We start from the raw sequence: 22,871 nt of genomic DNA, 5'->3' as shown, positions 1-22,871 counted from the left end.
ATAAAAACGTTCAAGTGCAGTGATCATTCAAGACACAAAAAAAGCAAAAAGATAACCTGCAGTGAACACAGTAAATGAAACCTAAACCCTAATTTTAGCAACCTTACTACAAACCTGTATTATTATTGCTGACCACTAGGTGTCACTGTAGTCTGTTCTAATAAAGCAACCACATGCCAGGGATCAGTTTTCATACAGCACTTACTCAGAATCAGTAGAATCCCCAGTGTGAATAGGACCACTGCAAACACCAGGCCTCCAATCCTCAGGCTTTCATAATCTGTGGAAAGAGCATTTAAAGGAGTTATCGCATGGCTAATGGACATGACAATCTCTTTCTAACAAAGCTAGAACCAGCCCTGTACCTCACATGGATCAAGAGATCTCCACATTCATTGCTCTGCTAGATTTATATCAATCTGACAGCTCAAGGGGAGTGTCTTTTCTGCTGCAGCTCAGTGGGCGTGTCTCAGCTCTCCCTATCACCGCTAAGGGGGCGTGTCTCAGCTCTCCCTATCACAGCTCAGGAGGCAGTTAAAAGATGAAACTGAGCATGTGCGGCCTTCTCAGTGAGCAGGTCAAAGAAATAAGATAAAAACAAACAGCAGGTGGCGCTACACAGATACATTTTATTGAATAACTCAGTGGCTATGCTAAATGTTTAATTAAATGCAATTAGAAAAGTATTCAGATCCGAGTGCTGGTGTGAAAACTGTAGAATATTTCATTACTTTTTTATTAGGATAAATGCAAAAAAACTAAATATCCCTGCTACTGCAATGTTTTATTCATCTCTATGGGGCTGTGCCACGAGCGGTGATTTTCACGCATCACTTGTGCGTTGCGTGAAAATCGCAGCATGCTCCTCTTTGTGCGTTTTTCACGTAACGCAGGCCCCATAGAAATTAATGGGGTTGCGTGAAAATCGCAAGCATCCGCACGCAAGTGCGGATGCGGTGCGATTTTCACGCACGGTTGCTAGGTGACGATCGGGATGGGGACCCGATCATTATTACTTCCCCATATAACATGGTTATAAGGGAAAATAATAGCATTCTGAATACAGAATGCATAGTAAAATAGCGCTGGAGGGGTAAAAATTTTTGAATTTTTTTTTTAACCCACCTTAATCCACTTGTTCGCGCAGCCGGCATCTCTTCTGTCTTCACCTGTGAGCAATAGGACCTTTGATGATGTCACTACGCTCATCACATGATCCATCACCATGGTGATGGATCATGTGATGAACCATGTGATGAGCGCAGTGACGTCATCAAAGGTCCTATTGCTCACAGATGAAGACAGAAGAGAAGCCGGTTGCGCGAACAAGTGGATTAAGGTGAGTTAAATAATTATTATTTTTTTAACCCCCTCCAGCGCTATTTTACTATGCATTCTGTATTCAGAATGCTATTATTTTCCCTTATAACCATGTAATAAGGGGAAATAATACAATCTACACTACAACTAACCCAAACCTGAACTTCTGTGAAGAAGTTCGGATCTGGGTACCACAGTCGGTTTTTTATCACGTGCGTGCAAAACACATTGCACCCGCGCGATAAAAACTGAACATCGGAACGCAATCGCAGTCAAAACTGACTGCAATTGCGCACCTACTCGCGCGGGTTTGCCACAATGCAGCGGGACGCATCCGGACCTAATCCGGACACGCTCGTCTGCAAGGGGCCTAACAAGCGTTCATACGAATGCACAGATCATTGATATAGAAATCCCAGACAACCCCTTTAAATCCCTTCTCTTTCTATATTTAGGGGTCCAATGTCTGGTCCCACTCAGTGACTGACATGATGACAGCTTTCTATAGACAGGCTGTCAGTCATCGCATAGGACCGCCCCCTGGACTCCTACGTACATAGAGTTTTAAATGAATAAATTATAAGTTATATTGAATAATTTCCCCTGATATTCTATGTCAATCTGCTCCGTTCTGTCCCAGCTACATCTGATTACCTTACCATAGGTAAATGGATCTTTTTCTTTATTATCTTCACCGACACCTGCAAGAAATACAGAAAAACCTCAAAATGTGGATTTCTTATCTGAGAGATAACCTTACATGACTGTAGCGCGGCAGAACTACAGCGACTACATGAATGAGGTTAAAAAAATCTAGTCCCCTGTAAAATAATGACATCCCTCCATTACCAGACTGTGTGCCAGCTGGAGATCCAGACACAGGACCACCAGGGATCATGGAGGAGGGGACATCACAGTATGTATAGGCTTAGGGCTCATGCACACGTATTGAAGTCCGCAATATACAGACACTGGCCGCGTGTACTCCGTATCACGGATATGGACACCCATTGACTTGAATGGGTCCACATCTGCCAGATAGAACCGAAGATAGGGCTTCACCTATCTTTTTGCGGTGCGGAGGCACGGATCAGAAGCACTACGAATGCTTCCGTGTCTTCTGATCTGTGCCTCCGCACCGCAAAAAGATTGAACTATCATATGGCCGTATGTTGCGGATTGCGGACCCGTTCAAGCCAATGGGTCCGCATACGCAAGCAGAGTGCACACGCCAGTGCCCGTGCCGCAGTCCGCAACTATGCTCGTGAGCCCTTAGGGTGATGACCCATTAATAGTATATAGTGTATGGCCATGGGGAGTGCTTTCATGTTGCCTGAATGTCATGAATAATTACAACCCCCGCTTTTTTTTCTTTACTGCTATTTTTCCAGTTTTCAGTCATTTCGAAACCTAATTTGCAGAGTGTTAAGAATAAGCTGAAAAGACTGAAGAAATGATGGGCGATCTTACCTAGTACTGGCACCAAGACAGAACAAAGGAAAATCAGAGCAGTCTCCATGAGCCCTGTAAGAAGCAACAGGAGGTTGGTGAGAAGAAGGTAGAATTGGTAAGAAGCTCCTATGACCTGGTGTGACGCCTTTACTACATTACTTAATCACCATTATACCGCCATATATACCACCATTATACCGCCATATTATAAGCTCGATGCACGAGGCGTAGTGAGATCAGTCTACCGTGACTGCCTCCGATTACCATCATACATCATGTCCGCTCTACTCACTCAGAGCTGCTGATCTTTCATGTGGTCAGAGAGCCTGAGGGCCTCAAGGCCGCCGGCGTTGTGCAGTTTTTCTGCATGGATTCTCAGTACCAGAAAGTCCATGACATTAGACAGATCTCATGGACACTTTGGTTTTTATTCCATGCGGAAATTGACTTGCCATGCAGGTTTGAAATCTGCAGCATGTATTTCGATCTCCAGCAAAATCGCATCAAATCCGAAAAAAAAACAAAAAAAAACGTAACTAACGCAGATTTGGATTTGGGCTTGGTATGGAAATCCACAGAAATCTGCGTGAATTTCTCCCAAGTCTATTCCTCCTCGTGTGCAGGGTACTTTCAGACAGGACCCTCCAAAAAAAATTGACAATGAAATAGAGGCTCCATAACGGCCAGTGGAAACTGCATGGGGGATGAATGATCACTACTACGATCCTTCATCTCCCACACACTGGACTTTACATTCTGTCACCAGCATACGCGCTTTTCACATGGAGAGATGCGCTGCCGGCCAGACCGAATTTTCAAGACGATCCAATCAGCCGACAAACAAGCTCGTACTGGCACCAGATGTGAGGGATGAGAGTGTATTTGCCTGGATATTGGGTATTTTACCATGGCACCACACAGAAATGTATACCCGACATTAGATATAACTGAGTATTATAGCCCTGACTGTCATATTAGCTATATGATGTTGGATATGGCTACATAGTAGTGATATCCATAGAACACTATCGGGGAGGCGGTACGTGTTGGTACTACTCACCTTATGCCGTTGTGCTAGGGGCGCACAAGTCCAGCTGGCCAAAGATACAGACAGAAGAAAGCTGCCCTCTTGTTCTGTGACAGAGGAGATCCGGAATCCAAATAGTCATAAAAGGTAAAAAAAAAACGCTGAGCTTGCACCGACGCTGCTATCCCAAAAGTTGTTTTCAAGGTACTAATGTCACATCAAGTCCGTTCATTAAAGATGTATAAAAACAACGCATTTCAGGACTGGACTAGTCCCTTCCTCAGGTAATACACACTAAAATGCCAAGTACAACAGTCCATATAAATATATACCGACATATACACATCCAGATAAAAGTGTATACAGTTGCAAGAATAAGTATGTGAACCCTTTGGAATGATATGGATTTCTGCACAAATTGGTCATAAAATGTGATCTGATCTTCATCTAAGTCACAACAATAGACAATCACAGTCTGCTTAAACTAATAACACACAAAGAGTTAAATGTTACCATGTTTTTATTGAACACACCATGTAAACATTCACAGTGCAGGTGGAAAAAGTATGTGAACCCCTAGACCAGGGGTGCACAACGTTTCCTGGTTGGGGGCCACATTGCCAGACTGAACCAATGACGAGGGCCGCAATTACAATTTAAAGGTGTATTAACAACTGAAATATTGTACTTATGGCATATTGAACACACATTATATACCATTAATGTCTGGTTACACTTCCAGGACTCCCATCTAATGGGAGAAATACATGAAAAATACATGTGAGCAGCCACAAGACATAGGCATACATGTCTGTTACCAGATGGTTGGGGGCCGCACAGAATGGTATCAAGGGCCGCATGTGGCCCCCGGGCCGCAGGTTGTGCACCCCTGCCCTAGACTAATGACATCTCCAAGAGCTAATTGCAGTGAGGTGTCAGCCAACTGGAGTCCAATCAATGAGATGAGATTGGAGGTGTTGGTTACAGCTGCCCTGCCCTATAAAAACACACACCAGTTCTGGGTTTGCTTTTCACAAGAAGCATTGCCCGATGTGAATGATGCCTCGCACAAAAGAGCTCTCAGAAGACCTACGTCCTGAAATGCGTTATTTTAAGACATCTTTAATAAACGGACTTGATGTGACATCAGTACCTTTTACACTCCTTTTGGGATAGAGGCGTCGGTGCAAGCTCACCTTTTTTTTTATTTTTTTTTACCTTTTATGAGGACATGGCTACATAGTACTCTGAGTGCCAAATTTGACATTGTGCATACTAGCCCTGGCATTGGATATGACTGTGCACATTTTTCGGATGATTGGCGAACCTGACAGGACTTCCAGTTCCTGTCTGTCTGCATCTGCAGGGTGACATGTGCTGCGGCAGCCAATGACTGGACCCGGTCCATGTGAATGCTGACAAACAGGGACCGGAAGTCCAGGGCAGACAGCCAAAGAGCCAGAACTGGGCAGTAGGGAGCAGGTAAGTATGGTATCTTTCCCTTCATAGATCCCACTGGGGGGACTTAAAAAAAATATTGACATCCTCTTTAAGCAGCGGAAATGCACACTGGAAAAATCTGGCGTGTATTTCCGCTGAGACTGAGGGCTCATGCACACGACCCCGCCGTGTTTTGCGGTCCACAAATTGCAGATACGCAAAACACAGATGCTGCCTGTAGAAATGCCTATTCTTGTCCACCAAAGGGACAAGCATAGAACTTTTTGTGGCCCCATGTAACGGAGCAACGTATGCGGACAGCACACATCTTTTGTGGCCTAAATCCGAGCTGCAAAAAATGCGGCTAAGATGCGGAACCAAACCACGTTCATGTGCACGAGCCCTGACTTTTCCCAAGGTTTTGCAGTTTGCACGGCTGTGGAATCCACAGTTGGGTTAGCCCTATGTAATGGGTCTAATCCATGTGTGGCCGCTGTGGTTTCTGCCGCCTTATCCACATGGAAGCTGCATGAAGAACAGACATTGCAAATATTTTTTAAGTCTGTGCGAGTAAAAAAAAAAAAGGTGACATAAGCAATAATGGCAGAAATTCCCATTCGCTTTAACCAGATGCTCACTTTAAGTGCTCTGGCACAGATTTCAACATGAAAAATGGGCCATTATCCTCCTAAAATAAAGTCGCCTTAGTTCTGTGTCTTCTACAAATTCAGAATCAATGTTGTCTTGCTTTGTGGCTCCTTGGTGATGCCTGATATAAATCAATGTAGAAGGGGAGCTACATCTGCTGGGGCATGACTTAACCCTGAGCATGCTGACTGTCTCCATTGATATATTTTCTATGACACATATATACACTCTTAGCTCCAGGATTGAAAAGCTTTGAGTATTTTCTGCTCTCGGGTCCAACTGCGGACTTGTCAGGGATGGTTGCCTTGAAGCATCGCCTGGATGTTTCACTGCAGAGTCCTGCAGATCCCAAGTACTGGGAAGAGGAGGCGTGCTCTGCTCTTATCCCTGAATCAGGACATCTTAAGGATCTGGTACAGAGGCAGCTAGGGGACGGCAAGCAATGGCACACAGCAGTCAGGATTCAGGTGCAGCGACTTTACAAGGATTACTTCCCAGGTCAGTGAGAGATAATCGCCACTCCATGCCCATCTGCATTGTCCTTCTCCCATTCTTCCATCCTCTACTGCAGATCTCTCCATGCTTCTAGTTTAACCTTAACATGTTGGGTTTCATCCTCTGCCTCATTCTACTGCTTGGTTTACAAACCTTCTCCATCTGCACACATCTCTTCATCTGCATGCACCAAGCAAGGGAAATGGTCACAGAGATACATACAAATATGTGTATGTTATGGCGTGAACACAGGTCCATGATTAGTAGGGTTCCCTTTCCATGGACTATTGCTGTACATATAGTGCACCTGGCCTTCCTGCTGCCTGAGGTAATAACTGAAACGGCGCCCCCTAATGCCAATTTCTTAACCTAACCCCTTTGCCACAATGAAAGCGCTCATTGCCCATGGCCCTTCCGCTACCTCCCTCTTGCCCTTACCTGGTGCTGCCTGAGCCTCACCTGGCCTCATTGGTGGTGGTGCACCTCTGGTCATTCCCAAGTCTAGTGATTGAGGAGCCCCAGAGACATTTATACTAGTAGCCCATAAGACTGCAATATGTTACTTAGGGGCTGCGGTGACAGATTTTTGGTTAGTGCCCAGGAACTTCCAAGTTATACCATTCATTTTTGCACATTCTCACACTCAATGTGTAGCTTTCATGGTAGGTACTGTGTTTAAGGGTATCACGGAATTATTTTCTTGTGGATTTTCATGCATCACAATCTGCCACTATTCAGTGTCCCTTTCAATGGGAATCCGCAACACGGAAAGTGACATGTCATTTCTTGATGTGGAATATGGCCTGTCGGGTAGCCTTGTGTGTATCAGCCCCATCAAAATGGAGCAAATCCGTGTGCAGCAGGGGCGGATGGGCCATAAACCATACAGGGAAATTTCCCGGTGGGCCGGCCAGTGGAAGTTTTTGGGGATGTATTTTGTGCTGATGGGGGCAGTATTTTGTGGTGGACTGTGGTATTTGGCTCTGTTGGGGTGGTATAATGTGCCACAATATTGTATTGCTGGCCCTGCCTTCCATCAATTTGGACCCGACTACAAAACAGGGCCACTTTTAGTATTTTTCCAGGGCCACTTTAAGTTCCCAGTCCGCCCCTGGTGTGCAGAGTTGTGTTGTGACAAACTGCAAATCCGAGGTGGAAATCTCAGGTTGAGCCTTGAATTTCTTCCGAGGATTCCACTGCAAATACACATCAAGTTTTTGTGATGCAGGTTTTAACTGCGTGTGAATATAGCCTTAAAGATACTGAAAAACTGAGTGGTACAAAAAGGACCTTGGCTCTATGAAGAACTATTGCGCCCACTTATTACTGAGGGTCTCAGTAAAGCTAGGCTCTATATACATGGTTTTTGAACCTACCATTGGGTGTATACGCTTAGGATAATTTTATATAGATACTAGCAGAAGGACCCGGCTTCGTACGGGTATATTTTATCTATTTCATTTAATGTTTGTGTGTGTCCCCCATAACAGTGACCTCTACAGCACCCCGCCCCTTTAACAGTGACCTCCACAGTCCCCCACCCCTTAACACTGACCCCCCCACAGTGCAACGACACTTTAAAATGGGACCTCCACAGCAGCCCACCCCCTAACTTTGACCTTCACAGCAGCACGCCCCTTTAACAGTAGGTTTCACATCACCCCACTCCCTTGACAGTGACCTCCTCAGGGGCAAGCCCCCTTAACAGTGACCTCACAGTACCCCGCTGCCTTAACAGTGACCTCACAGTACCCCGCTGCCTTAACAGTGACCTCACAGTACCCCGCTGCCTTAACAGTGACCTCACAGTACCCCGCTGCCTTAACAATGACCTCACAGTACCCCGCTGCCTACAGTGACCTCACAGTACCCCTCTGCCTTAACAGTGACCTCACAGTACCCCGCTGCCTTAACAGTGACCTCACAGTACCCCGCTGCCTTAACAGTGACCTCACAGTACCCCTCTGCCTTAACAGTGACCTCACAGTACCCCGCTGCCTTAACAGTGACCTCACAGTACCCCTCTGCCTTAACAGTGACCTCACAGTACCCCGCTGCCTTAACAGTGACCTCACAGTACCCCGCTGCCTTAACAGTGACCTCACAGTACCCCGCTGCCTTAACAGTGACCTCACAGTACCCCGCTGCCTTAACAGTGACCTCACAGTACCCCGCTGCCTTAACAGTGACCTCACAGTACCCCTCTGCCTTAACAGTGACCTCACAGTACCCCGCTGCCTTAACAGTGACCTCACAGTACCCCTCTGCCTTAACAGTGACCTCACAGTACCCCGCTGCCTTAACAGTGACCTCGAAGTAAATTGATTGGGTTGCACTCGTTGTCCAAATTGTGAGGTGCTTCAGTGAAGTGGATATAATCCAGATAGATAATAGTAAGAGAGATACCACCGCACACTCAGGGTTATCATGCAAATTAAAATTATTTTATTGTGACATATCCTCCAATGAGTACATAGGTAATAACGACAGAATGCCTATATTGTGATTCCAAGTCTTGATGTTTTGGTCACTTCGGACCTTGGTCACATAAGTCACAAGAGTAGGGTACAGGATTTCAGGTGGACTCCCTTGGTACAGTGTGAACGCGCTGCGGGGGGAGGCTGCGTGCCAGCTGAGATTTCTTTCCAGGTAGCAAGGTATACCAAGTTTCGTTGAAATCGATGGTTGCGTTTTTGAGTGATAGCAGAAACATACATACATATGTCCTTTTATTTAGATATATATATATAAGAATCCAAGGCAGCACACGAATGACGGTGAAAAAAAGGGTATTTATTCCCCCATATGCAGACAGCAACGTTTCAGCTCTCTCAATGGAGCCTTTGTCAAGACGGCTTGACAAAGGCTCCATTGAGAGAGCTGAAACGTTGCTGTCTGCATATGGGGGAATAAATACCCTTTTTTTCACCGTCATTCGTGTGCTGCCTTGGATTCTTCTATACATATACTAAATTGGATCAAGTCCGCGATCTGTTTCAAGGAATTGCACCCCTTTGATTTGTGTGCTGCTCATCTATTCTCTTTTTTCATTATATATATACACTACGTGCAGAATTATTAGGCAAATGAGTATTTTGACCACATCATCCTCTTTATGCATGTTGTCTTACTCCAAGCTGTATAGGCTCGAAAGCCTACTACCAATTAAGCATATTAGGTGACGTGCATCTCTGTAATGAGAAGGGGTGTGGTCTAATGACATCAACACCCTATATCAGGTGTGCATAATTATTACGCAACTTCCTTTCCTTTGGCAAAATAGGTCAAAAGAAGGACTTGACAGGCTCAGAAAAGTCAAAAATAGTGAGATATCTTGCAGAGGGATGCAGCACTCTTAAAATTGCAAAGCTTCTGAAGCGTGATCATCGAACAATCAAGCGTTTCATTCAAAATAGTCAACAGGGTCGCAAGAAGCGTGTGGAAAAACCAAGGCGCAAAATAACTGCCCATGAACTGAGAAAAGTCAAGCGTGCAGCTGCCAAGATGCCACTTGCCACCAGTTTGGCCATATTTCAGAGCTGCAACATCACTGGAGTGCCCAAAAGCACAAGGTGTGCAATACTCAGAGACATGGCCAAGGTAAGAAAGGCTGAAAGACGACCACCACTGAACAAGACACACAAGCTGAAACGTCAAGACTGGGCCAAGAAATATCTCAAGACTGATTTTTCTAAGGTTTTATGGACTGATGAAATGAGAGTGAGTCTTGATGGGCCAGATGGCTGGATTGGTAAAGGGCAGAGAGCTCCAGTCCGACTCAGACGCCAGCAAGGTGGAGGTGGAGTACTGGTTTGGGCTGATATCATCAAAGATGAGCTTGTGGGGCCTTTTTGGGTTGAGGATGGAGTCAAGCTCAACTCCCAGTCCTACTGCCAGTTTCTGGAAGACACCTTCTTCAAGCAGTGGTACAGGAAGAAGTCTGCAAGGTAAGAAAAACATGATTTTCATGCAGGACAATGCTCCATCACACGCGTCCAAGTACTCCACAACGTGGCTGGCAAGAAAGGGTATAAAAGAATAAAATCTAATGACATGGCCTCCTTGTTCACCTGATCTGAACCCCATTGAGAACCTGTGGTCCATCATCAAATGTGAGATTTACAAGGAGGGAAAACAGTACACCTCTCTGAACAGTGTCTGGGAGGCTGTGGTTGCTGCTGCACGCAATGTTGATGGTGAACAGATCAAAACACTGACAGAATCCATGGATGGCAGGCTTTTGAGTGTCCTTGCAAAGAAAGGTGGCTATATTGGTCACTGATTTGTTTTTGTTTTGTTTTTGAATGTCAGAAATGTATATTTGTGAATGTTGAGATGTTATATTGGTTTCACTGGTAAAAATAAATAATTGAAATGGGTATATATTTGTTTTTTGTTAAGTTGCCTAATAATTATGTACAGTAATAGTCACCTGCACACACAGATATCCCCCTAAAATAGCTAAAACTAAAAACAAACTAAAAACTACTTCCAAAAATATTCAGCTTTGATATTAATTAGTTTTTTGGGTTTATTGATAACATGGTTGTTGTTCAATAATAAAATTAATCCTCAAAAATACAACTTGCCTAATAATTCTGCACTCCCTGTATATATATATATATATATATAATATATATTGTGGGTCTCGCTCTGGTAGACAGGATTTGCGGACGCAGTATAGAAGCAACAACAAGTTCTTTGGATCAAACAGTTCAGTGTTTTATTCACACTTTAGGCAAGTGATAAAACAAGCAGTCATATCCAACCAAAAAGTCACCTTGCGGTGTTGGTGGTAATTCACACCATGCGACAATTCTGCCTCAAAGAGTCCTTGCTGATAGCAGCACCAACCTGTTTTCACGCCAAACAGGTAGCAAGCCTTCATCCAGACACAAGGTTACCAGATCCCAATTTCAGAGACATGGCTTCTGAGCCCAGCTGCCTATTTAAGGACAGCCAGGTGCTGCCAAAACCTGGACCGGCCTTTAAAATCTGGTCCGGTATTTGACCTCATCTGGCTGTAAATCAGCCCAGCAGCACATGCTGGAGGGAAAATGCCTGTTTTCCCAGACCAAACCTCTCACTGTGTCACAAGATATATATATATATATATACACACACACACTCAAAAAAGCACCTGCACCTGAACCCCCTTTGTAAACATAGTTTGGAGGTGCTGGTCTAACTTTCTTCTGCCTTATACAAAAAATCACATATTTCACTATCCTGACTTATAAAAATAGCACTTTACAAGTTTTATATAAAGCCGTCCATGGTTCGGTGTTACTTACTAATAATTACTAATATTAATATTTGCGTTCTGATGATTTCGGTGTATATTATACATATCGCTTGCACTATAAAAAAGAAGCCGCTCTGATAATACACATACACCTCTTCTGTGCTCCCCTTCAGGTGCCATCAGCAGAATGCAGGCTCTGCCCGCAGAACCTCTATGCTGTACATGACATTCTCACAATGTGTGGGCAGTACAATGGCTCCTGTGACAACACCATTCACAAATACACAATCTGAATAGACCGGCTAATAAAACATATCTATGCCTTTAATAAAATACACATTTGTCTATTTCAATTACTGCACCTGTCAGCAGAATCAACCTTATCAAACCAGGCTGAATGGGGAGGGCTGCCCCAGCTGCGTGAAGCCATATCGTAGGCTACTTTCACATATGCGTTTTTGCTGGATCTGTCATGGATTCTGTTACTGATAATACAACCGTCTGCATCAGTTATGAACGGATCCGGTTGTATTATCTCTAAAAGGACCAAGACGGATCCAGCACTAAAACCATTGTTCCATTTTCTTTTGTGACTGAGAAAACGGATCCAGCACCATTGACCTACATTGTGTTTAATGCCGGATCCGTCTTGCTCCACATCCCATGCCGGACAGAAGAAAGCTGCTTGCAATATTTTTCTGTCCGCCATGGGGACGCAACCAAACAGAACGGAATGCATTCTGGTGCACTCCGTCCGTTCAGTTCTGTCTCATTGACAATGAATGGGGACAAAACTGAAGCGCTTTCCTCCGGTATTGAGATCCTATGACGGATCAATAATGGAAAGGCAAACGCAGATGGGAAAGTAGTCTTACTTTCCTCTATCTGCTATGGTATTGTGAACAGTATGCAAATTAGGGCTTAAGTGCACTAAGGGCAGGTCTATTGGTGCACCTTAGCTCCTCCGCTCTGCTTTCCAAGATAGTCCCTACTCCAGAGGCTGGTCTTGGCAATCAAGTGGCTCTCTCCACCAGCCCCATAGAGTTGAATGAAGCAGCAGTATGCTCCACAAACAGGGAAATGTGGGACTCCAATTCTCATGATCTGTGGAGTCCCCAGATGTCAAACCCCTGATGATCAGACACTTATTCCCTAACTTGTGGCTAGGGAACCAGTTTGTAATTGGTCAACCCCATTAATTGCCCTTCACCGCTCAGTAGGCTGGCTATTGACATATTTACCAGTGTTTAAAGGGGTTGTCCAATGAAAAATATTCTACAGTATTCAAACCAGCACCTGGATCTAAATACTTTTGCAACTGCAGGTAATTAACCCCTTAGGGACCCATGACGTATCGGTGCGGCATGGTTCCCGAGTCCTTAAGGACCCATGACGTACCGGTACGTCATGTGTTGTTCCGATCACCGCCGCCCAGCGGGCGGTGATCGGAACAAGGTGCCTGCTCAAATCATTGAGCAAGCACCTCGGCTAAATGCGCAGGGGGGAAGTCCCGTAACACCCCCCCCCCCCCCCGTGTCGTCAATTCAGACCTGCGGTTTGCGTTTTTTACCTGGTGCGGAGGCGGTTGTGCCATCGGGTCCCCATGGGGCTGTGGGGGGGACCCGATGGCATGGAAGGCAGCGCGATGCCTTTCTGAGGCATCTGCACTGCCTTCCGGTGACGAGCCTGTGAGATCCAGCCCCCTGGATCTCACAGGCCGGATGCTGTATGAGTAATACACACTGTATTACTTATACAGCCAATGCATTTCAATACAGAAGTATTGGAATGCATTGTAAAGGATTGGACCCCCAAAAGTTCAAGTGTGAAAAAAAAGTGAAAAAAAGTGAAAAAAAAAATAGTTTTCCGCCCAAAAAATTAAAAGTTTCAAGTAAAAATAAACAAAAACGTAATTTTCCCCAAATAAAGTAAAAAAATTTGGTAAAAAATAGGGGGGAACACCGTAAAAAAATAAAAATAAAAACTGTGCTAAAAAAAACATTTTTTTGTCACCTTACATCACAAAAAGTGTAAAAGCAAGCGATCAAAAATCACACGCACCCCAAAATAGTGCCAATAAAACCTTTATCTCATCCCGCAAAAATCATACCCTACCCAAGATAATCGCCCAAAAACTGAAAAAACTATGGCTCTCAGACTATGGAAACACTAAAACATGATTTTTTTTGCTTTGAAAATGAAATCATTGTGTAAAACTTACATAAATAAAAAAAAGTATACATATTAGGTATCGCCGCATCCGTGACAACCTGGTCTATAAAAATATCACATGATCTAACCTGTCAGATGAATGTTGTAAATAACAAAAAATTAAAATGGTGCCAAAACAGCTATTTCTTGTTATCTTGCCTCACAAAAAGTGTAATATAGAGCAACCAAAAATCATATGTACCCTAAACTAGTACCAACAATACTGTCACCCTATCACGTAGTTTCTAAAATGGGGCCACTTTTTTGGAGTTTCTACTGTAGGGGTGCATCAGGGGGGCTTCAAATGGGACATGGTGTCAAAAAAAACAGTCCAGCAAAATCTGCCTTTTAAAAACCGTATGGCATTCCTTTCCTTCTGCGCCCTGCCGCGTGCCCGTACAGCAGTTTACGACCACATATGGTGTGTTTCTGTAAACTACAGAATCAGGGCCATAAATATTGAGTTGAGTTTTGTTTTGCTGTTAACCCTTGCTTTGTTACTGGGAAAAATGGATTAAAATGGAAAATTTGCCCAAAAATTGAAATTCTGACATTTCATCTCCATTTGACAATAACTCTTGTGGAACACCTAAAGTATTGGGGGGCAGCAGGATGACTGTGTAATGTCCATCCACATATCTGTTTCACGGTAGGGTTGGGGGTGGATTGAGAATTTGGCCCACCCTGCCACATCCTGGCCCCAGACTTCAGGTCACACTGTGCGTGTTCTGAATACTGGGGCCTCCCATTCATCTACTACATTATCTGTACTCAGAGTTATCACTGTGTTATCTGTGCTGTTACATAGGACTGCAGGTGACATCTACTACATTATCTGTACAGAGAGTTATCACTGTGTTATCTGTGCTGTTACATAGGACTGCAGGTGACATCTACTACATTATCTGTAGTCAGAGAGTTATCACTGTGTTATCTGTGCTGTTACATAGGACTGCAGGTGACATCTACTACATTATCTGTAGTCAGAGAGTTATCACTGTGTTATCTGTGCTGTTACATAGGACTGCAGGTGACATCTACTACATTATCTGTAGTCAGAGAGTTATCACTGTGTTATCTGTGCTGTTACATAGGACTGCAGGTGACATCTACTACATTATCTGTAGTCAGAGAGTTATCACTGTGTTATCTGTAATGTTACATAGGACTGCAGGTGACTTCTACTACATTATCTGTAAAAAGGAGCGTGTCCACAGGTTGGGGGAGGGGGAGGGGGGGTGCAATACATGGCTTGCCCCGGGTGCTGGCAACCCACGCTACGCCAATACTCCGGGTTATTAAGATTACAACATTTATATAGTTTTTCTTGTGTTTTAAAGGGATTCTGTCGTGACATTTAAGGCCTATAACCTAAACACATGGCCAGGTCCGTACTAATAACCTGAATCCGAAATTGTCCTTATTAAATGTGCCTGTGGCTCTATTAGCACATAAAACAGGTTTTTAAAACCTGTCATTCACCTACCTAAGGTGCCCAAGGGGACGTCGCTTCATACAGTGGGCCCGGCCGCACCCATCTCCGTCTGGTGCCCAGCGCCGCCTTCCCAGTTGAAATCGCCGCCTTCCTCACCTCAGCGCCGCCTCCGCAATCGCCCGGTCCCTCATGTTATGCCTAGTGTCATACAGCGGGGCGGTGGGACACACACAACAGGTGGGGCTCCATTCCATGTCCACACCTGGAAAGTTTCCGGCATTGCACATGCCGCACTCATCAATCTCGTGGCCACAAGCCACCTTTAAAATGTTTGCAAGTATGACTTTGGACATCATAGAAGGGCGTCTCCAACTCAGGACCCTCCCTCTAATAACCCGAGCATAGAACTGCTAAGTAAGACCTGCTCTTGTATTGGCAGCCCTCCATGTTGTGCCTATGACATCTGCTAATTCTTCAAGGAGTCTTTTCCATGAACCTCCTGGATGTTCTGAGCCTCTTTGGGGATAGGACCCTCGGTGACAGAACAGTGCTGCTGTGAAGGCGGATCTTTTCTTCAGTGTGTACACATTCCCATCAGTGATTACTTTTGAGTTTGATCATAACAGTATAAATTCCTGTGCACTGAGCTCCCCCTAGTGGTGGCTGCAGGCAGCCATTTTTATCATGTACTATATGAAGGCACTGGAGGATTTTGAGCTGCATGGGGGAGATTTATCAATGATTTATGCCAGTTTTAGATGTGACTACATTGAGAAATATTGTGTTCAGAATGAGCCCCATATTTATGACTTAATGACAGCGGGAGCTCTTTTTTTTTTATTAAAAATTTCCTCTACTTGCCATTTGTCAGGCAACTCATGAGAAGGCATGCTAAGTTTTGATGTGGGACCCTATGAGTGCTGTCTATGGCCCCCTGCAGTACACACTTATTCACAGGCTATGCTGGAACTTGTAGTACCTCAGTGCTGCACTGCACATTTATTCATAGGCTACTGAGACCTGTAGTACCTCAGAGGTGCAGTGCACATTTAGTCACAGGCCATGCTGGGACTGATAGTACCTAAGTGTTGCAGTGTGCATTTATCAGGCCATACTGGGATGTGTAGTACCTCTTTGCTGCAGTGCACATTTATTTACAGGCAATGCTGGGACCTGTAGTACCTCAGTGTTGCAGTGCACATTTATTCTCAGGCTATGCTGGGACCTGTGGTACTTCACTGGTGCACTGCACATTTATTCGCCTGTTATGCTGGGACTTGTAGTACCTCTGTCCTGCACTGCACATTTATCAGGCCATGCTGGGACCTGTAGTACCTCAGTGTTGCAGTGCATATTTATTCTCAGGCTATGCTGGGACCTGTAGTACCTCACTGGTGCACTGCACATTTATTCGCCGGTTATGCTGGGACTTGTAGTATATCAGTCCAGAAGTGTGTATTTTTTTTTTTAACCTTTAGTCCATGCCAGGACTGCTCGGGGGTATTTTGTAATATTTGGTGACGCCGCGTGCAGTGGCTGAGGAGGCCTGTGGTTCAGTCACTGGGCGGCTCTCCTACGTGTTTCTCCTTCTGGTCCCCATGGCCTCGTCACCTCATCAGTAACACCAGCGGTGCCGGGACAACTCTCCACCGCCATAACCCCCCAACTCCCAGGAGAAAACCAGGCACGTCCGCCTTCTTATCTACGTGCCTGCGTGCAGATGTACTGTCTCCATAGCAACGTAGGGAGGAGAGGCTGCCATGGCAACAGCAGGAGGAACTAACACAGACAAAACAAACAAGGACTATCTCCCAGCATCCTCCTGATCCGCACCAGAGGGCAATGGCATCTAATTTGTCTTGTAGAGGAGTCATCTTCACCATGACAGAGCTGAGCCATGGAAAACATGGCCGTCCTGCCCGTCCTCATGCATTCACCTTCCAGTATTGACACGCAGCATGAGTACACAGCTGTACGGCCGTCCATCAGTGCGACCATCGTCATAGCTGATGTACGTGACGATCGTTAGCTATAATTAGTATGCCTATGGCGCTCACATGATCGATTCCCACTATGAAGGTCTGCTTTCACATTCCACACCGGGAGCAAAAAAAAAAAATATTATAATTGTGTCTGGCATTCCATATTATTATCGCAAGAAACGCTGAAAAAACACGGAGCGAAAAGTGCAGCAAAAAATGCAATAAGACCAGCAGAAACCAGCTTTACTGGAAAAAATTAATTAAGGGGAAATACAATTTACTGAGTCTTCAAGGGAGGGTTTATAGGTTTTTACTGCCATTTTTCTGCGGTTTGGGTGGCATTTTTTGCCCCTGCAGTTTTTTGGGGGTAGAGTTAAAAGCGCCAGATGGCTGCTGAAGATCTACGAGAAATATGAAACATAAGCTTTTTTTTTTTTTTTGCTACCAGTGTTTTTGTTATTTAGGTGATTTTTTGGGTGTCTCTGATGTTTTTATAAGGATACAGCCACACAGTATTTTGATGCAATTTTGAAGAAAAAAAAAGAAAGGCTAGAAGGACAGATAATGCTGAATTTACTCCCGATTTTGGCTTTCAAAACTGCATCTGGAAAGCTGCCTTTGTGACCGTACCCTAAGGACACAGCAGGTTGTTTTTTTTTTTTGTTTTTTTTTCATCTATGGAGAAGGACTTGTCAAAATGTCAGAAAAAGAAAACATGGTTCATACAACAGTTTAAAAAACAAAATTAAAAAAGTTTAAAAGGAGTATTCCGTTTTTAATGGGGGCTCTGGTTCTGGAATTTGCCCCCCTGCAACAGGCACATATGAGGACATTCACTCAAACTATAGGGACTGTCACTTAGCACTTTTAGCCGTCTTTGATGGGGTACTGTGGTTTGGTCTGTGGTCCAAACTTAGGGCTCATGCATACGAGCGTATTTTCTTTCCGTGTCCGTCCCTTTTTTTTTTTTTGTATGTGCATTCCGTGTCCGTATGTCCGTTGTGCAAACAAATAGAACATGTACTATTATTGTCCACATTACGGACAAGGATAGAGAAGTTCTATTAGGGCCCAGCTGTTCCATTCCGAAAATACGGAAGTCATATGTATTTTTTGTGTATCCGTTTTTTGCTGACCGCAAAATACATACGTTCGTGTGCATGAGCCCTTAGGGCTCTGTACAGATCCGAAAAAAATGGATGACATCCATATTGCATCCTTTTTTTTTTGGCGGATCCATTGTAATAATACCCTTCCTTGTTCGCAAAACAGACAAGAATAGGACATGTTCTATTTTTGGCGGAATGGACATGCGGACATATGAAAACAGAATGCACACAGTCATTTCAGGTTTTTTTTTGCGGACCCATTGAAGTGAATGGTCCCGCATACGGACCTATAAAGAAAACGCAAAGTAAACAGAAAAAAAATATGTTCGTGTGCATTGCGGATCTGCAAAAAACGGAAGCCGCCCATGTGCCTTTCGCAATTTGCCCATTGTAGAAATGCCTATTCTTGTCCACAAAACGGACAAGAATAGGACATGTTATATTGTTTTTGCGGGGCTACAGAACGGAGCAACGGATGCGGACAGCACACGGAGTGCTGTCCGCATCTTTTGCGGCCCCATTGAAGTGAATGGGTCCGTATCCCAGCTGCAAAAACTGCGGCTCGGATGAGGACCAAAAAAACGGTCGTGTGCATGAGGCCTAAACCAGGGAAGGAATAGCCCCTAAGGGAATGGCCCAACAGTGCAGCTGGCCACATGGGACCAAGCTAATTGTGTGGCTATTGGCCTCTGTGGATGGACATGGCTTGACCACATGCGGGCAGTACCCTTACTCGTCTGCCTTTCCTCAAAGCGTGCACCTCATGGAGGAGAATTCACGCTCAGCATGACAGACAGGATAAGGCCTTATGCACATGAGCGTATTTGTGGTCCTCATCCGATCCAGTTTGTGGTTCTCATCTGATCCAGGTCATCCGTGTGCTGTCTGCATCCGCGTGGCCGTTCAGCTAATTATTAAAGAAAAGCCATTTCTATAATAGGAAAATGCGGATTGCACACGGCTGGTATCTTTCCCAGCCAAAGAGTCATTAGTGAAATTCCCCACAACCAGTTTCTTCGTCATCTGCCAAATGAACGTCAGTCAGAACACATTAGATGATTGGCTGGCCCCATCGACCGTAGTCTAATGGCATTAATGGTATGGGCCCTGTAAGACGAGGAAATCAATGTCCGACCAGAGAGCATTTGTATTAGGCCTCTTGCACACGAACAATGTCCATGCGGCGGCCGAGAAGAATCGAGACCCATTCAACTTGAATGGGTCCGTGATCCGTCTGCACCGCCAAAAAATAGTAGTGCTTCCGTGGGGTTCTGATCCGTGCTTCCGTTCCGCCCGCATCTCCGGGCCGCAATACGGCCATGGGCACACAACGTTTGTGTGGAAGAGGTCTTATAAAGTAGAGCACGTACTGAACTAGCGAGACGAGGGGAAGAACTTGCGTTTGAAGTCTTTAGCATTAGAGACATTTATCATGAGCTGCGAGACATTTAAAGAACACGTCACAGAGTCAGACATCACTCTTTACATAGTGTCTCCACAACCTTATTGATCGGCTGTCCAACTGGGACCATTTGATGGCTCTAGAAATAGCATAAAAGCTACCCGCAGCAGAGGGACTGGGGAGGGGATCTAGTTTACTTAGCCCGAAGTAATAAGGGTGACGTGTAAATTTTTACTTTTAATGCTCTCATCCGGTATATACAGTACATCAAATATTTCTCTGTAACTTACATTTGTGCAGTGCCTGAGGTTTATGGAAGATGTTCTCTGTAACTTTGTATGGCCTAATATAAGGGAAATCGGTCCTCCACTGCCTGAATATCTGACACTAGAGATCTCCAAGACCATGCGCTTCAGGACATGACTGCGTGAAAAAATGCTGACGTGTCTTAAAAGGGCTGTCTGCCTTAGGCCTCATGCATACGACTGTTGCCCGGCCGTGGCCATATTGCAATATGCGGGCACCGGCCTTGTGCTCCCCGTATCACAGATGCTGACCCATTCTCTTGACCCATTCTCTCAAGTTGAATGCATCTCGATCCGTCCCGGCCGCCGCACGGACGTTGCCTGTGCATTGGGGACCACAAATTGCCATGTGCATGAGGCCTTAGGCCGTCCCTTATTTGTGTGAAGAGTCCTCCTTTAATAAAGCTAGAGAAACTGCTACTGAGATCAGCTGATATCATTGGAGAAACCCAGCAGTAAGTCTTTAGATTTCCTGCAGTGCCCCCACAGGAGAAAAGAAGAATTGCACAGTTTCACTGAAACCAATGGGCTAGCTGTAATTCGTGGACATGAGGTCTTCCAGAACAAGACACTGGGGCAGATTTACTTATCCTATAGATGGTGTAAATTTAGACCGGTGTCTAGACCTGCATCGGATTTATCACAGGGGCTCAGGCTGGAGGATAAATGTAGTGCAGGGACAGATACTTTTCTCTGACTCTATTGGTTGGCTTACTTTGAGACAACATTTTACGCCAGGACTGTAGCATCAATATCACATTCACACGAAGAAACGCCCCCTTCCTTCAAAGTCTACCTCCTTTTCCAAGTGAGAAAAATTTGTAGAAGCCCTAGTTGCACCAGTTTGCGACACTTTTAGACAGATTCTAGGCACGATCACATTAGTACATCTGGAGCACTGCTTGTGGGAAGTATCTAATCAGGAAAATAGGTAATATTGACTCGATATTTGATATACTGGTATACTTCAAAATATGGTTTCTAAGGTAAGGTAAGGGCTCCTCTGGAGACATGGATTTGTAATATATGGATACTATGTTAGAATGCTTAAATGAGTTGACTCATCTAGCACTTTCGTGGCATATTGCTAAGATATGCCACCAATGTCTGATAGGTGCCCACACCTACCTCTAGAACGGGGCTCCCAAAGTGAAGGAGAACACAATAGTCAGCACTTGGCTATTTTCCACACTCTGATGGAAGTGAATGGAGGGTGGCCAAGAACAGGGGTGCTGCCTGATATGAAAATTGAAACAGCGCCCAACCCCTCCAGCCCTACTGTTTAAGGCATACTGTGATACAATTGAATATAGAGAGATATTCCCACAGCCCTGCCACTGCCCTCACTTGTCTCTAGGTACTGCCGCCTGAGGCAATTGCCTCACCTGGCCTCATCGGTGGTACACCCCTGGCCACGCCTGCGCGGTGTGCTCTGCATTCACTTCTATAGGAATTTCCAGATATAGTCAAGAGCGCTCTCTTGGCTTTTTTCGTAACTCCAATACAAGTGAATGGAGAGCATGCTGCGCATGTACGGTCCTCTCTCCTTCTCTTCGGGGGCCCTGTTCTAGAGATAGGTGCAGGTCCCAGAGGTGGGACCAGCACCTATTGGACAATGGTGGCTATTAGCAATATGCCACCAAAAATGGGCCAACCCCTTTCAGCTGACCATAACTATCAGCCAGGCATTTGGTTGACAGTTATCCAATCTAACCTCTATATACTTAATTGTACATGTGTTTTCAGTAGGGAGAGAGGAATAAGTCGCTGCCAGATTCCAGTAGAAGTTTATCTCACTTGGTGAATTCCAACATGCCCAACCCTTCCTTCCCCTGACATAAGCTTCCTGGAAGGCCTACATGCATATTAGATAGTTGGCCAGTTCCTCTGAAATCAGCGGGTTCAGCTAGGCATATGGCTGACTTTAGAATAAAACCAAACCTAAAGCTTCTACATACAGTTCTACATGCAAAGGCTGGAGATATTTTTGCCCTAATGGTCCCCAGTTTGCATTACACACAGTATGCCAAGTTCCGAGACCCTTCAGAAACTTTATGGGGGACATTTCTAAAAGCTTTTAAGCCACTACTGTGGGGTAAAAAGGTCACAAATTATGCCGCACGCCATATTTGTGCCATAATTTGTGACTTTTCTAGCTTCTCGAGAGATTTCTATAGTGGCGAGAAAAGGGTGGGGCTTAGCAGGAGGCAGTAGCACTTCCCGCCTCCTGCCTGATTTACTATAACTTGCGCCAGAAACTGGTATAAGTTAGAGCTCATGTCCTGGATCATGTAGACTTGAGCTTCTGATGCATGGAGTGCCAGAGAGGCAACTAATTTATTAAGAGGCATTTTCCTTTTAATAAATTAGGCTCATAAAGCCAATCTGATAAATGTCCCCCTATGTGTTGCTCATTTAAAGTCTTTTACGCTACATGAATGTTAGAGGGGTTCCCTGCTAGGAACCACTATCCCCTGTTAACCAGATCCGAGGTCCACTGCCAAGAGCTCCTCTCCCTTAGGTTATGGCCATGTTTGAATGTATTTTGCATTATTGCAATGTACTTTTTGGAATAAAAACAATAATTTTCCAATCGTTTCATTATTAAACATTTTTAGCCATTTGTCTTCTGGAGCTTTTATCTTTTCACATAGGCTACAGACTGTTTTATCCTCTAATCAGGAATCTGTCAGGGGCTGTCTGACATCCTGGTGTGTAACCCTTATCTCTGTTCTCCTGAGACCCCATTCACACTCATCTAGGCTGAATTCTTATCAAGTTGATAAGAATTCAACTTCAG

At 44.8% G+C, this 22,871-nt stretch overlaps 1 protein-coding gene across 2 annotated transcripts in view; it reads right to left on the bottom strand.

The window, feature by feature from the left end:
* Nucleotides 1-22,871, bottom strand: part of LOC122928922 (FXYD domain-containing ion transport regulator 6-like) — a 105,082-nt gene that overhangs the window by 22,741 nt on the left and 59,470 nt on the right. For both annotated transcript variants that reach the window (XM_044282240.1, XM_044282241.1), the window contains exons 2-4: nucleotides 2,791-2,844; nucleotides 1,980-2,021; nucleotides 206-280 (exon numbers count right to left, since the gene is read on the bottom strand). In XM_044282240.1, coding sequence (XP_044138175.1) covers nucleotides 206-280; nucleotides 1,980-2,021; nucleotides 2,791-2,839 — 166 coding nt within the window. In that variant the 5' untranslated portion in view covers nucleotides 2,840-2,844. The remainder of the gene's footprint in view (nucleotides 1-205; nucleotides 281-1,979; nucleotides 2,022-2,790; nucleotides 2,845-22,871) is intronic.

The sequence above is a fragment of the Bufo gargarizans genome, chromosome 2 (genome assembly GCF_014858855.1).
Source record: "Bufo gargarizans isolate SCDJY-AF-19 chromosome 2, ASM1485885v1, whole genome shotgun sequence".
NCBI classification, from domain to species: domain Eukaryota; kingdom Metazoa; phylum Chordata; class Amphibia; order Anura; family Bufonidae; genus Bufo; species Bufo gargarizans.
The sequence above is the reverse complement of the archived record's forward strand: the minus strand, read 5'-3'. Positions and strand labels throughout refer to the sequence as shown.